Source organism: Bradysia coprophila, unplaced genomic scaffold, assembly GCF_014529535.1.
Source record: "Bradysia coprophila strain Holo2 unplaced genomic scaffold, BU_Bcop_v1 contig_88, whole genome shotgun sequence".
Classification (NCBI taxonomy): domain Eukaryota; kingdom Metazoa; phylum Arthropoda; class Insecta; order Diptera; family Sciaridae; genus Bradysia; species Bradysia coprophila.
In genome coordinates, this window is record NW_023504015.1 from 151,007 (window position 1) to 166,622 (window position 15,616).

Genomic DNA, 15,616 nt, shown 5'->3' on the forward strand with positions numbered 1-15,616 from the left:
GCTAAAAAGTATAAAAATTGATCACTGTGACAGTTTTCGATCACTTATTCTATTTTATATCGATCAATTCTTTAATTTTTGCGATCCATTTTTATGTTCTTGCGGTCATTTCTTATTTTTCACCATCGAATCCAAGCTTGAGTATTTGTTGTTTCAATTATCATTTTTCATTGTCAATTTCAATGAAACTATAGCCTAGATTTGGACGTTTTGTACTTTCAATGATTTTTATATTTTTATAATCCTTTTTCTAAAATGCAGAACAATTATTTCTACAGCATATGTGTCAAGGGATTCTTTTGATAACGGCCTTGCCGAAGTCAGACGCATTTTACAGTGGACCTATTTTTATGCGCCACGTTAGGTGTTAAGCACTAGAAGCCGAATGAATTTTTTCATTATTTCTTTATCAAAAACAAAGAAAACCAAGATGGGCGAACTTTGACACTATGTCACACTATGTGACACTCTGATTCCTAAAAAGTAAGTACAACACGTATTTTGGCCAAATCTTTCCTGTGCACGAAATTGTTTGAGTGGAGGAAGCAAGTCTCAAATTTTCACTCCAAAGGTCCATTAAATGTGTGTCACTACCCATGTATGGTTGGTGGTGCTGGAATCCTGATATCAGTAATTATCATAAGAAAGGATGTTGTCGTTGTATTTTGCATGAAGAGGAATCATTAAGAGTTCACCGAAATTGAAAAATGTTTACCCATTTTCCAACTGCTCATATCTCAGTTTAAATGAACTTTCACCCCACAAGACCCTTGATGCCCCAAAACTACTTACATGTAATTATATTTCCACGACCTTGCAGGCTTTATGTATTTCGGAAGTTTTCCGCAAGTAAAGTGCATCTTTTCGGCTTTGTATCGGTTTTCTCGTTAGATAAAAATAGAATAGTTTATCTCAGATCTCAGATATTTTTGTAAAAGAAAATAATACAATTCAACTTGTAATTTTCCTTTCTAATATTAGAGATATTGATCAGATGCATGTGATACGACACTTTGGGTTGATAGTTTCACAAGTAACGAAACTTTATTTTGAGTAATACTCCTGGAATCAGCACGACCCGGCCGAAGGCCGGGAAACAGTGCTAGTTATTGTATATGTGCAAAATGTCGGACTGAGAAAATTTCACTAACTTATTAAAGAATTTAGCTATGAAGAGCCGGACGACCGAAAGTCAAACTTTAAAATACGATCGGCGGGCACTTCAACCGTCTTCTTTGCCAAATCAGTGGCGCAATTCCAACTTAAAACACTCTAATTCACTACAAAACACGGAGCCGATTCAAAACGCGTCTGCTTCACTCTGCTTGTATTCTTGGATTATTTTTGAAATATTGAAATATTTTTATATAGTCAACGAAAATACGAATTGTAAACGCAGTATGACTTCAAAATATTAGTGAAACTGCGGTCATATTACTTCATAATATTCCAAGATCAGGTAATATAATGCGCCATGCATTGGCTGGTATATTAGAGATGAGTGGGCCGCCCGCTGGCTTTGCTGGCTCGTTTACGTAACGGACGTGTCAATGTGATGGTCCATGTTTACGGCCGCCAGATTTGCAACAAAAGCATCCACGGGAAATTTACTGCGAAGCTATTGCAGCCCGAGCAGCGAGACCGTGCTAATGCTGATAGTACACAATCACTCATGGCGATGGTAGAGATTCTTAAAAAAGAACATCAAGGAATATTCGCAGCCAATGTTTCTGTTTGGCAGATGTGGGCTAATGCAATTCAGTCGGCCCCACCGCATGTGCAAGATGAAATCGTACACAACGCACCCCCACCACATTTAATACACATGTTCGTGAGAGCATCGACTAGTGAGTCTGAGATTCGCGAAACTGTCCAACGAGGTCTGCAGGTTGCCGATAACCTGAATGACACCTATGCTGGACATTTATCCCAAGAACGCGATGATTTTGACAAATTCAGGCGTGAAGTGGCCCGTGGATTCGATTTTATTGACTCGAGATTAAAGGCATTTGAGGATGTTGTCAACTCGAATACACGTCTCGTTGGTGCAATGAGCTCAGCTGTTACACCGCAACCGAATGCGGTCAGTATGGAAGAAGAGCGTCAAGTTACCGACTTAGAAGACATAGATCATAACTGACCGGTTGCGTGATTGATAAAACGTTATCAGTTGTCATCGTGTAATGTCAATCGATCAACTACTTCTCATTTTATAGTACTGGTTTCCTATAAGAGTTAGACTCAGTCAATCATTAAGTTATTTTCAATTTTGATTTTGCCGAATTATTTTACTTGGAGGATTTGTAAAATTGTTTCACAAACAATGAAATGAAGCCATTTTTTTCAAAATTATTTTTCTTGGAGGATTTGTAACATTGTTTTACGAAGTCATTAATTGAAGTCATTTTTTTTTTACAAAATTATTTTTATTGGAGGATGTGTAAAATTGTTTCACAAACACCTTTACTGCAGTTGATTTTTGTTAACAAAATTTTTTTCGTTGGAGGATGTGTTTTACAATATGAACATCTCGTGCCTATCGCGAATAAATTTAATCAAAATCAAATAAACGGAGGTCTTGTTTGTAAGCGATGGAAGAATCAAATTTACCACTGACCAAGTATCCACAATGTTTGAAAATTTTTGTGCAGTCGAAATTTCTCATTCTGGTAAGTTCCTCATTTACTTTGAGCTCCATATCCTTAGAACTTGCCCCGAATCGTCTCTTCAAGTGATTTTTAATGACACCGAAAACCACCTCTATCGGGTTGAAAAATGGTGAGTATGCAGGTAGAAATATTGGAAGAATACCGAGCGATCGTAAGTATCGAATAATGCTGGGGTGACAGTGTATCTTTGCACCGTCTAAGATCCACACGCTGCATTTTCCTGGGTATGTCTGACAGCTGCCACCCAAAGCAAACTCCTTGCAGCACTCAAAAAACTTCAACCTTGTGAATGTTCCGTCCGTTTTGTATGCATCACACAGGCCATTTTGACCCAAAAAACATAAAAATGACAGTGGTGGTCGTCGGATATATTCCCCTCGAAAAAAAAGTTTTTTTCCAATGATGCCATATCCTTTTCGGCGCAACAGCCCTCTATTATCCATCGAAACCTCGTCGAGAAAAACGAGATTGCTGTAGCACCAATCGATGGACTCCAATTCATAGAAAAATCTCTCAATTTCGCTGTCCTTTATTTGGATTGCACGTATCTCCAATGTTTTCCAGGCCATTTTGTTGTCGTGCAAAATTTTCCAGATTTATGATGCCGAAATGGACACCCCAAACTTTTGTTGGAATTTCTCTTTTGCCTTGCCAATTATTTAATTGGATTTTCGTTGTATATTCCCAACAGCCATTGCACTTTTTCCTGGTCAAATTTGGATGGTAGTCTCTTAGTTAACTTCCTGTTAACATTTCCTTCGGCTTCATAGCGACGAGTCCAGTTCGTAATGGTGGTGACGTCTTTTTTGTAAATTTTTCCCAGTTGGGTTTTCGTCAATCCCAAATGATAGTAGCCGTAAAGAGCGTGATATTTTACTGCAGGGGATGCGTGTTTATTCACGTACTCGAAAATCATTTTTTTTCACAATAAAAATCTATTCGACTGACGAACAAAATAGTTTGACAGTTGAGAGAAATGTAAACAAGAGAGACAAGAGAAAGCAATCGCTGTTTTTCGCAATCTCAAAACTCGCATATTATAGCGTTGTCGCTCGAATTTTTCATTGATATCACAATACCACGACATACATGTATTTTCACAAGCATCAGTGCATAGACAATATTAGAACAGCGAATTGTTAATCCAATTCAATGCCGTCAGGAGCGGCTTTAAGTCCAGAACGTTTTTCTGGCTGCAGAGCCATTGCAATGGCCATCACCGCCACCACGAAGTCTTGATTCTGTTTTTCATATCCAGAAGTAACTGTACTCTGGCTTAGCTGTTGATTTATTGGATTGTTTGTTGGTGCTGAAATAAACGTAACAAAAGTTAGGTTAGGTTACATCTCACAATTCAACACTCGCTTTGCGTCACCTTTAACCTTTCGACGGTTTCGTTTGTTCTTCTGTTCAACATTCTTTGGAGCAGTCACACGACTTTGCGTCACATGCAACGATTTGCGTTTCGACAACACCGGAGATTTGTCATGGATTGAGTGTTGAAGAGACAAAAACTACTTAAAAAGGTTGAACACCTCAACAAGAAACGTTGTGGCGTTGTTGAGATCGGTTCATTTTCTCCACTTTCCAATGAAGAACCACGAACTGAAAAAACACTTAAGCGAAAGTCAGTTGAAGAGATAGCTTCGTCAGCCGATGAAGTATTCTTTGGTTTCAGTCCGGTACATCCAATATATGGAAAATTTAAGGAAACCGCAGTATGTTCTGCTACAGAAGAAGTTGTTACGGATTCGACTGTACTGGATATGGAATTGGCAGCTATTTCAGAAAATGAACCATTCTTCGGGCTTAGCCCTGTTTGTTCCAACGTATATGAACAAACGACAGTCGAAAAAGTAACTACTGCTGCTGTAGCAGAAGTTGTTTCAGATTCAATATCAATCGATGCGCATTCGGTTGGGATAAATGAAACTGAGAGTCAAATTATTTGTTCAGAAACGATTGATTCAACTGATGCATCCATTGCATCGATTTCTTTGTATGAGCGCTCGGTTGAAGAACACGTCAACAATCAGAGTCATTCTTCAATAAATATTATGGGGCCCACTATTGAACGACAAGCTTTCTTTCAAATCGTTTTAGCTGATTTCTGTCAGTTTTCTTCCATTTTCCCACAACCGCATCATCAATGCACTGCAATGGCAGCTGTAGCGTTGACATATAATTCATTGAAAGATATTGTTGATTGGGATGCAAACGACTTGAATCAAATTATGCATTTCGGCCAATTATACTACGAAGAATGTATTACTCATAAACGTTTGACTGATCCGCGCGATACGCATACATTCTTAGAAGCAATTAACTTGAATGAAAACTTGACGATAGAGTCACACAACTTTGAGATTTTTGCTAATTTAGAGGAATGTCTTGGTGGACGATATGAAAACAGAGAGGTTTTATCTGAAGCGTTCCGGCAATTCGAGCTGAATTGCTTCGCCTATGGTATAATAACCTACAATTCGTATTCCTACGCCATTTCACGTCATCGAAACACATGCAGCAATACGTACTATTACGTGTTTTTCGATTCGCATGGCAGAAATGACGACGGTGTAAAGATTATTCCACAACCAAGACGTGTTGGGAGGACTGCTATTTTGTTTTTCGAAAATTATGATAAGTTTATCGACTTCTTTTCGAAAGAATGGAAATTTCCTGTAAAAGGCTCACAATCTTCCACTTTCCTTTTAGTTCCGTTCCATGTTGTGAGAGTAGAAAGAGATGAAAGAGAACCGAATAGAATGTCAGACAGAGTTCAAACAGGTTCTGTAGAATCTAATAATGACATTTCATTTAACATAGTTTGTGGTGACCTCTGCGAATATGACTTGAAACCAGCACCACATTCCCAACACCAATGTTCGGGGATTGTGGTCTTTTCATTTGTCTATTCGACATTGCACGATATGATGATGTGGAATGCAGATAGTATAAAAGATATTCTTTTGTTTGGAAATATGTTTTACCAAAAACGTTATGAACAACAGGTCGGACGACATCGTGAATTTAAACAAGTTTTGAGTCTGCATCCAAAACAACTTGCTGGACATGTTTCATATTCAAACTTTTTGTTTACCATAGATGTAGTAGACTTGGATTTTCAAGGCAGAATAAACAAAAAAGATATTCTTGAAAGTTTCTGTCGTTTAGAGACGATGGACATTACATTTAGTATTTTCATTGTCAATGACTTATCGTACGGAATTACAGTATTGCAACTGGACGATGATATTTCATACGTTTTTTTCGACTCCAATGGCACAGGTGAGCCTAATGGTTCGTATGCAACGGTGTTTTACTTTGACAGTCTCGATACGCTGAGTACTTTCATGATAAGACAGCTTGGTTATGGAACTACGTTTAACATATTTCCAGTGGAGCTTACCAGTGAAGTCTTACCGACATCTACAGTTAAAACATCTTTTTCTAAGATCATTACTGCCGATTTTAAAGAAATCGAAGAGAGCGGCTTCATGCATAAAGATTGTGTAGCTTCCTCTATTTTTGCCATCTTCTATGCACATCAAAATGGTGTAGATTATTGGGTTGATAGCGACTTAGAGGAATGTTTATCCTGTGTATATTCAAGACATTTATATGGACGGTGATCAATACAATATTTCGCTAAATATTTGTAGTCAAGGTAACCTTTTACAGCTTAAAGAAGCATTACGAATGTTCTACTCATCTGCTGATAATAATTATGCACTTTTAACTATATGTGGTAACAGTTATGCAATATGCAAATGTTCCAATTCACGATCAGTTGTTCTATTTGACGTTCATGGTCGAAATAACGACGGTACGAAGGGAGGTAATTTTTCAGCTGTAATATACTTTGAATATATTACGAGACAAAACAGGAACGATCCAAACGGATCGAAATGCGATATTAAACATTGCAACAGAATTTTATGAGAATTTGTTTTCTTCAGCAAGACAGAGCCCAACGGAAGAAACCGAAGATAGACCAATAATAAGAAACGTGGGATCGGAGGATATGCCCGACATAACTGTTGATGAAGTCAAAGCTGCAGTAGCCGAGATGAAAAACAAAAAGTCTCCCGGAGAAGATGGTGTTCCAGTGGAAGCCATTAAACTAGGTGGAGACTCATTATTAAAGGCAATCACGGCTTTGTTTAATCAATGTCTCCAATGGGAAGAAGTACCAGAAGCCTGGGAAAATGCGGTAATTACATTGCTGCATAAAAAAGGAGACATAACAAAGCTGGAAAATTACCGACCCATAAGCCTATTGTCAACACTCTACAAGTTGTTTATGAAAATCATTACGAAGAGGAACACTAACAAGTTCGACTTCTACCAACCTGTTGAACAAGCTGCTTTCAGATCTGGTTTCAGCACAAACGACCATTTGCAGGTGATGAGAACGCTTATTGAGAAGTGTCGTGAATACAACATCGACATAGTCTTGCTATTCATAGACTTCGAAAAAGCTTTCGATTCAGTGGAAACATGGTCGATATTGGACGCATTAGACGAATGTAGAGTAGACTCAAGGTACTCCAACACAATTCGATATGTGTACAAAAATGCTACTTCATGTATAAAACTTCATAAGAGCACGGAGAAATTCAGAATTGGCCGAGGTGTAAGGCAGGGTGACACTATTTCACCGAAATTATTCACGGCGATTCTGCAGAGTATTTTTAGGAAGTTAAACTGGAGTAAAAGGGGAATAAAGATAAATGGAGAGTACCTGAGCAATCTCCGCTTCGCTGATGACATTGTACCGATAGCAGCGAATCTAGGTCAGGCTCAGCTTATGCTACAACAGTTAAGTGAAGAGGCGAGCAAAGTTGGCCTCAAGATGAACTTATCGAAAACAAAAGTCATGACCAACATCGGGGACGATAGAGAAATCAAAATTGGTGGCACAGTCATTGAACGAGTCGACAGCTACGTATCTCTAGGACATAAACTGAAGTTAGGTCTGGACAACCAAACTGCAGAAATAAGACGTAGGATTGGTCTTGCATGGGCAGCGTTCGGAAAACTCAGACTAATTTTCAAAAGCAAAATGAATAATAGTCTGAAACGCAAAGTTTTCGACACTTGTGTCCTTCCAGTGCTCACTTATGGAGCGGAAACGTTAACTTTAACAAAAGCATCCGAAGATAAATTGAGAGTGACACAAAGAGCCATGGAACGGAGTATGCTTGGAATAACACTCAGAGACAGAATGACGAATCAATGGATTCGACAACAAACCAGGGTCGTTGATGTCATGGAAAGAATAGCATCTCTGAAATGGAGCTGGGCGGGACATATTGCAAGAAGGACAGACGAACGTTGGACCAAAAAGATCATGAACTGGCGACCATGTAAAAGACGAGCTATAGGTAGACCACCAGAGAGATGGACAAACGGAATTAAGAATATTGCAGGTACAAACTGGCAGCAAATGGCAATGGATCGTACGAAATGGAAAGAAGTTGGAGAGGCCTACATCCAGCAGTGGATAGAAACAGGCTGAAAAAGAAGAAGAAGAAGAAGATACTTTGAAAATATGAATAAATTTCATGATTTCATTTTGCTCGAAAATAAAGATGAGTATCCATTTTTATTGCAATTTGTTTCTTTTACATTGATTGCTGACATTTCCCGAGTTATTTGTGGAACATTTGCTCAGAGCGACTCACGTTTTGACATCAATTCTAGAAACGTTCAGTGCACAGCCAATTCTGTAGTTTTTTTGGCTTTCACTTCTGGCGTTAAAGATCAGTGGAAAGATTGTGATATTGATGCAATACTACAGCTTGGTGATTATATCTACACAGTGTCTTATCGAGAAGCTATGGAATTGTAAACGTTAAATGCAAACCATTAACAGAAGTAGAGTATTCAGGAAATTATGAAAAATTCGCAAAAACATATATCACGCGCTTCTTTGCTGAGTACACTGACGGCATTTTTGTTTGTTGCAAATTGTCAATTGCGCTGCATAAAGCAAACAATATGTATATTATTTTCGACCCACACGCACGCACGACAGATGGTGTAATGCACTTCAATGGCACTGCAAACATTTTTATTTTTCACAACATTGATTCCCTTTACGATCGCTTATGTTCTTTCGGATACAACAGTATAAGTGAATTCATTTTGTTGCCATTTGAAATTACTCATGTTGGAAATGCTACTAATCGAACACGAGGATATGGCACATTACACCAAAACGCAGTTCGATTGAACGAAATAAGTCAAGTCAGAATGGATGATATTCCCTTAGCGGAATCACCAAACTGGCTACCCAGTGATAATATTCCATTAAATGAAATTATGGATGAGTGGAGCCCAAGCGATGACGTACCACTTATTAACTTCGTACAATCGAAAAGAGATGAGTTTGGTCAAATTTCGGACGTATCTTCGATGAAATCAATGCCTATTCTTGCAAAAAAATCTAATCATGCGACGAAGCGAGACAAACGTCGTCGTCGTCGAACACAATATGAGATACAACAGTGTCGAATTGCGCTTAGTTCACAAAAAAAAGTTAAACGTACGCACACTGTCAATCGGTTTGCAGACTTTAAGAGTTATAAAGAGTATTTTGACTCCTTGAGAGTAGACGATAGCTCTGATGACGAACTGATTCGAGCCGCAGATGGCGCCCTCGAGCAGTACTTAGAGTCAGAACAGTTGTACCAATTGCGTATGCAAAATAATGCACTAATTCCTACGCATTTCAATGCATTCGGCAATCATGAAGATATCATAGAGACCGATGAAATATATACACTATATATGCACTACAAATTGTCTCCGTTTGATCAGACATGTCCTCATTGTGGTGCCCTGTATTTTAAAGAGGAATGTAATTCCAAAAATGTTTTCTGTACATGTTGTAACTTTGGTGAAGTACATAGTATTTTACCAGAGCAACAAGCCAACACATATCCACAGTTTCTACGTGACCTTTTAACGGGTCAGTCCCCATTGTCGAGGCATTTTATGGAAAACATTATACAATATAACAATGTTTTGAGTTTCGCTTCACTGGGAACTACCAACGTTCACCACTTAACAGCTACTGACAGTATCGGTCCTGTTATTGCAATGGAAGGTATGATTTATCACATTGCTGAACACTTCCGAACAAACAACACTGGAGCAGATATGCCAGTAGCTCAGCTCTATTATATTGATAGTAATGCGGCAGTTTCAGAGCGACTGTCTCGCGTTGGTACAACATTGAATAGAAGTTTCCTGATACAACTAGAAAACTATATGCGGGCAAATAACCCATTGGCAAATGCATACCGGATGTTGAAAGACGTTTTAGACGAGATAAGTCGTCGACCAAATGCAGCCAACACAAATGTACATTTAGAAATTGTGAGAAATAGAGATCAAATAAAAATTCGTCAAAATCATGGCGGAGACTTTGGTGTACCATCGTCTAATGAAGTTGCGGCTATCTATACGCACTTGCTTTCATCTAACACTAAAAACATTGTAGTTTTTCCAGTCGACCATTCACCAGAGGACGGCTTTGCGATTGCATCTCATGATCCGAATCGTGACGCAATGATGTACCCTCTTCTTTTTCCTTATAGTGAACAAACGTGGTCTTACAGTTTGATGCGTCGTAAGCGTACACTGCAAAATATTGAAATAAATAATTTCTATGAAGACGACGTTGTTCCCATTGAAGAAATTGGTGACGCCAGCGAGAACGAACAAAATGACCAAGAAGAAACTCAAGAACATGTCAGACAAGCGAAACCAAGAAAGCGAATCACAGTTCGCGAATTTTTTTGCTACATTCTAATGCTTCGGTCGGTCTTTAGCCCATTGCTTAATGCGGGAAAATTGTCACAACAATTTATCATTGACGCATATGCAAGGGCTCAGGATAACACATTTGAATACTTGCAGTCGGATCAAGGTCAAGCTCAGATTCGAGCAGAAACTTATGGTGCGTTAAGGGATTACGTTGAGAGAAAAAAAACTTTTTCAACCTGACATTCCATGTAAACTGATAGTTATGCCAAACGACATTATTGGTTCTCGCCAGTATATGAAAAACCGTTATCAAGACGCTCTGGCTCTTGTGACAAGATACGGAAAACCGACCTTTTTCGTCACACTGACCTGCAATCCAATGTGGGACGAAATTCAACAAAAAATTCCGAGAGGTTCGAACGCAATTGATCATCCAGATATTGTCGCGCGTATATTTAGAGCAAAGGTCAAAGAGCTGATAAAGGATATTTCGAAGAAGCATGTCTTGGGAAAATGTGTGGCCTATGTCGCAGTGATTGAATGGCTAAAGAGAAGTTTACCTCATTGTCATTCAGTCACATTCAATTCTCCTGAAGATCGACCAGGTAATCACATCGACATTGACAACTTTGTGTCGGCTGAAATTCCTAATCCAGTTAAACAACCCAGATTATATAAGGGTGTGACTACATTCATGTATCACCATCGATGTGATGATACAACAAGAAAAGAATCGTGCCAAGTTCCTAGAACTGGACAATTTCATTGTCCGCGGCACTCGCCATTGGGTGGGGCGGGAGACAGCACAGATCAGTGCAGTTGCTACAAATGCTCCAAAAATTTTCCGCGCAAGTTTGCAGACAAAAGTGAATTAATTGAGAACAGCTATCCCATTTATAGACGACGATGTCATGTAAACAGATTTTTTTTTAAGATGAAATAAATGAAATGAAATGATGTAACGGTCGCACATTTATTTCTAGTAGAGCTGTGCGGGCGTACCTAATTTTTATGCCCGCCCGCCCGTGACCGATGTTAAGCAGTGAAATAAATGCCCGCCCGCCCGACGCCTGACAATTTTTTGACGCCCGCCTGATGCCCGCCCATTTTCTTTTCAAGTTTTTGGCGCCCGCCTGATGACCGCCCAATAATACTAATACAAGCAAAATAGTACCAAATTGTTCAGTAGCTGTGACTGGGGGCCTTGTTTATGCAATGTAATCAAATCATTACGCAGTATTTCGTCGAATTTAATTTGTTTGTTCCTACTTTGTATGAACTGTATCCGAAAAAGATGTTGTTTTTGAGAAATTTATTGAGCCCTCTCTAGCCCGACGACCGACCAATTTTCGATGCCTGCCCGATGCCCGCCCGAAATTTAGTTGCCTGATGTCGCGCCCGAAAAACTTAGGCCCGCCCGTGCCTGGTGCTATTGGGCGAGAGCGGGCATCGGGCGGGCCAATTTTTTGGGCTGCCCGCACAGCTCTAATTTCTACGAAAAACCAGGAGATAGATAATCGTTGGATAGTACCCTACAATCCTCAACTGTTGCTCAAATACAATTGTCACATTAATGTCGAAATAACTACGAGTTTGAAAAGCATCAAATATTTGTTCAAATATTTGCATAAAGGTGTCGATATGGCGCGCTTGAACATCAAAGTAATTGACAATGTCCAAGTTTACAATGAGTTCGAACACTTTTTGGATTGCAGATACTTAAGTGCTGGTGAAGCGATTTGGAAGTTGTACGACTTTCCAATGTTTTACCAATCACATACCATTTACTCTCTACAAGTACACCTTGAGAATTATCAGAACGTGATCTTTGATCCGAACTGCCCTGAACGTGCTCTGATGCGGGCAGCATGTTAACTGCGTACTTCGAATTGAATCGAACTGACGTAAATGCCAGAAATTACCTTTATACAGACATTCCTTTACAATATGTCTATGACAAAAAAAAAGCGTGGCACAGACGTCAAACACTCGGCCGTATGTATACGGTGAATTATAACAATGTCGAACTATATTCGCTACGATTGTTATTGCTCACGGTAAAAGGCGGACAGTCTTTTGAAGATTTACGAACTGTGAATGGTATTCCATATGACAGTTTCCGTGATGCTGCTGTTGCATGGGGGCTATTACAAGATGACAGTCTGCATATAAAAACATTTGAGGAAATTATTCATGCAGAAATGCCTTACCGCATTCGAAGTTTATTTGTTAATATGCACCTTTTTAACACCCCGACTGATCCGGCTAATTTGTGGCTTATGTACAAAAAACATATGTACGAAGACTACGTTCGCAGAGGATGTTCCGAAACCGTCGCATTGAACTTTGCTCTTAGACACATCTCACGATTACTAAAAGCAGCAGGCAAAAGTAACACGGAATATTCCTTGCCTGAACCTGCAGATGAGTCTCTTGGTGAAGAGGAAGACATGTTTGACAGACGCAACATCAATCAGAGTGACGCTATGATTGAGGGTGAACGGTTGGTACAAATGCTTAACAGTGAACAACGTTCCATTTTTGAAGAAATTTGTGACAGCGCAAGACATCCTGGCGACCCAAGTAAAAACAGGCTCTTTTTTGTAGACGGGCCAGGCGGTACAGGAAAGACGTTTCTATTTTCCGCACTCATTACTGCGTTAATTGGTTATGGCTTAGATGTAAGGGGCCATTCACAAATTACTCACTCACCTAAGGGGGGAGGGGGGGGTCAGAAATTAGACCTTTTTATATGAAAAACGCGTGCGAAACAGGGGGGGAGGGGGTCAAAAATTAACCGTCCACCGCGTGTGTAATTTATGGATGGCTCCTAACTACAAAAGCGTGGGTGGCTGACAACACTGCAAACGTCAACAAGTGTTTTGTTTCTGTGTCTGAATTTAATTATACTTTTTGTAGTCAGAACTGACCAGAAAAACATTTCTGTTGACTAAATCTCAGTTATGAAGTGCCACGGTCGCCGGTAAAGTTGGAGTTCTCGTATAATCATCCAATAAACCAGCGTTTTCGTGCGGCTAATGATACGGTGCTCGTCATAACCTCACACTGTGTACGTGTATAAGCATACCATTGAAAGACAGTGACAGCTGGATCCACCAGAAATTCACGACGAATATTTTGAGAACGTGTTTCAGTGAATTTTTGGACGCTGTAAGCGGAATTTCTTTGCGGAGAGACATTAGGAAGGCTTGTCGAGATTGGCACTCTTCTTAGTGGTGTGTCACTACCAGGACTCTTAGTTGCTTTGCCTCACTCGCCAGCTTTGTCCTTCGGCTGGTTTATGGTCTAAAAGTTTACTCAATGATGTGGCTAGGTCCTATTTTGCTTCTATATGAGTAAAATGATCCGGACTATTCATAGAGCTTAGGCTTTCGGGCTATAGAGTGGACAAGGTCGACGGATGGATTGGTGGTGTTATGCTACTGAGAGATGCTAGTTTTTACCGGCTTTTATTTTGATTCCTCGCAGAGACAGCATACACTCAATCAGTGTACAGCTCTCTGAATTTATATCCGGGGAATGTACTCGATGTTGTGCAAAACTCTTTGCAAAGGGACGATATGGTCGCCGTGTCGGGTCGTTGTGCTATTCAGTAGTGTGTCATAATCTGGACAAGCTGTCACCTTGCCTTTTGCACCGAAGGCCCTCTTCTCAAAGGTGGCTGGTTCGTCAGTCTAATTTGGAAGTAAGGGCTTTTGGGCTAAATAATGGTAAAGTTTGGCGGTTGGCCATTTGGTGGCACACTGTTGAGTGACGCTTCTGCCTGGCTCGGCTTTTATATTGGCTCACTGCAGAGAAAGCTTACGTTCGAACGGGCTAGTCTGATGAAATATGAGACTGGACCAGGTTAATATCGAGCGGAATGTAAATCACAGGCTTTGTCAATCTCAATGACAAGGACTGTGATTCGGGCGACAATGTTGCCTTACTTGCTTTCATTAGTGTAAGGCCTAAGGGGTGAAACGCAGCCGTCCTCCCAGTGGCTTTCTGACAATCACAATCTAATGAAGCGAGGTTGACGCCAGTCACTCTTTGCTTTCTGCCCTAGAGATTAGCTGATCATTTTGGTACCTAATCATAGGGATCAGTTTGCTCGCCTGGAGTGGCTCGTGTAGAGCGTAAGGTAATAGGTTGAGAAGGAGTTGAGGTCCTGAAAAGGGCTTCAAGATTTTAATGATGACAGGGTAGTACAAAGGATCCCATGATCTGTGTGCATTGATCAGAAATGATCACCCTAACTGATGAAATCTAGAAAAAAACTACAAAAGCGTCAGTTACGCACAAATGTTCGACTGTATAAAGCAGATGACGTAGACTTTGCTGCATGGTTACTAGATATCGTACAAGATAAGGTACATGACTTTCCCGGAAACCAATACTATAAAAGCTATGTTAAGTTACCGAAAGAATGCATTGAAGATCATTCGTTAATTGATCGAATTTACGGGGAAACTTTTTCATTAGCTGATTCTGATCATTATTGTAAATATGCAATACTCAGTACCGTTAACGAGGACGTAGATATACTAAACGCTGCAATTTATAGTCGATTTACTGAAGAAGTTTCAACTGAAAAAACATACTTGAGTACTGACAGTGTCCTCAACTCACATCCGAATGATGACAATGCATTCGATATAGCCACGCTAAATATGTTGACTCCACCCAACTTAGCGCCACATACATTACAATTAAAAGTCGGGTGCATAGTGATGCTGTTGTGTAACCTAAATCCTGAAGAAGGATTGTGTAACGGCACGAGAATGATTATCGCTAAGTTGTATGACACATGCATTCGCGCGAAAATTTTAAGTGGAGATCACAAAGACAAAGAAGTTTTGATATCACGTTGCCGCATGAGTACTGACTCGAGCGATCTTAGTGGTAAACTGGAAAGAATTCAGATTCCAGTCAAATTAGCGTTTGCGATGACCATAAATAAATCTCAAGGTCAAACGTTCGACTACGTAGGTGTGTATTTGAGGAAGGCTCCATTCGCACATGGTCAACTGTACGTAGCTTTGTCGCGTGTCCGGTCAAAGGAAAGGATGTTAATTCAAGTTATATCGGATGCACTGATGGGGAAATTAATACCTGGATGTGACGATGTTTTCGTTCCCAATGTAGTACATAAAGACATTTTTCAATAG

General features: G+C 39.8%; 1 protein-coding gene across 1 annotated transcript; it reads left to right on the forward strand.

Annotated features, from left to right (window-relative positions):
- The first annotated feature begins 15,229 nt into the window (after positions 1 to 15,229).
- On the forward strand, positions 15,230 to 15,616 carry LOC119084715 (ATP-dependent DNA helicase PIF6-like). The gene has a single exon (XM_037194792.1). The coding sequence runs from the start codon at positions 15,230 to 15,232 to the stop codon at positions 15,614 to 15,616; it is 387 nt and encodes a 128-aa protein (XP_037050687.1).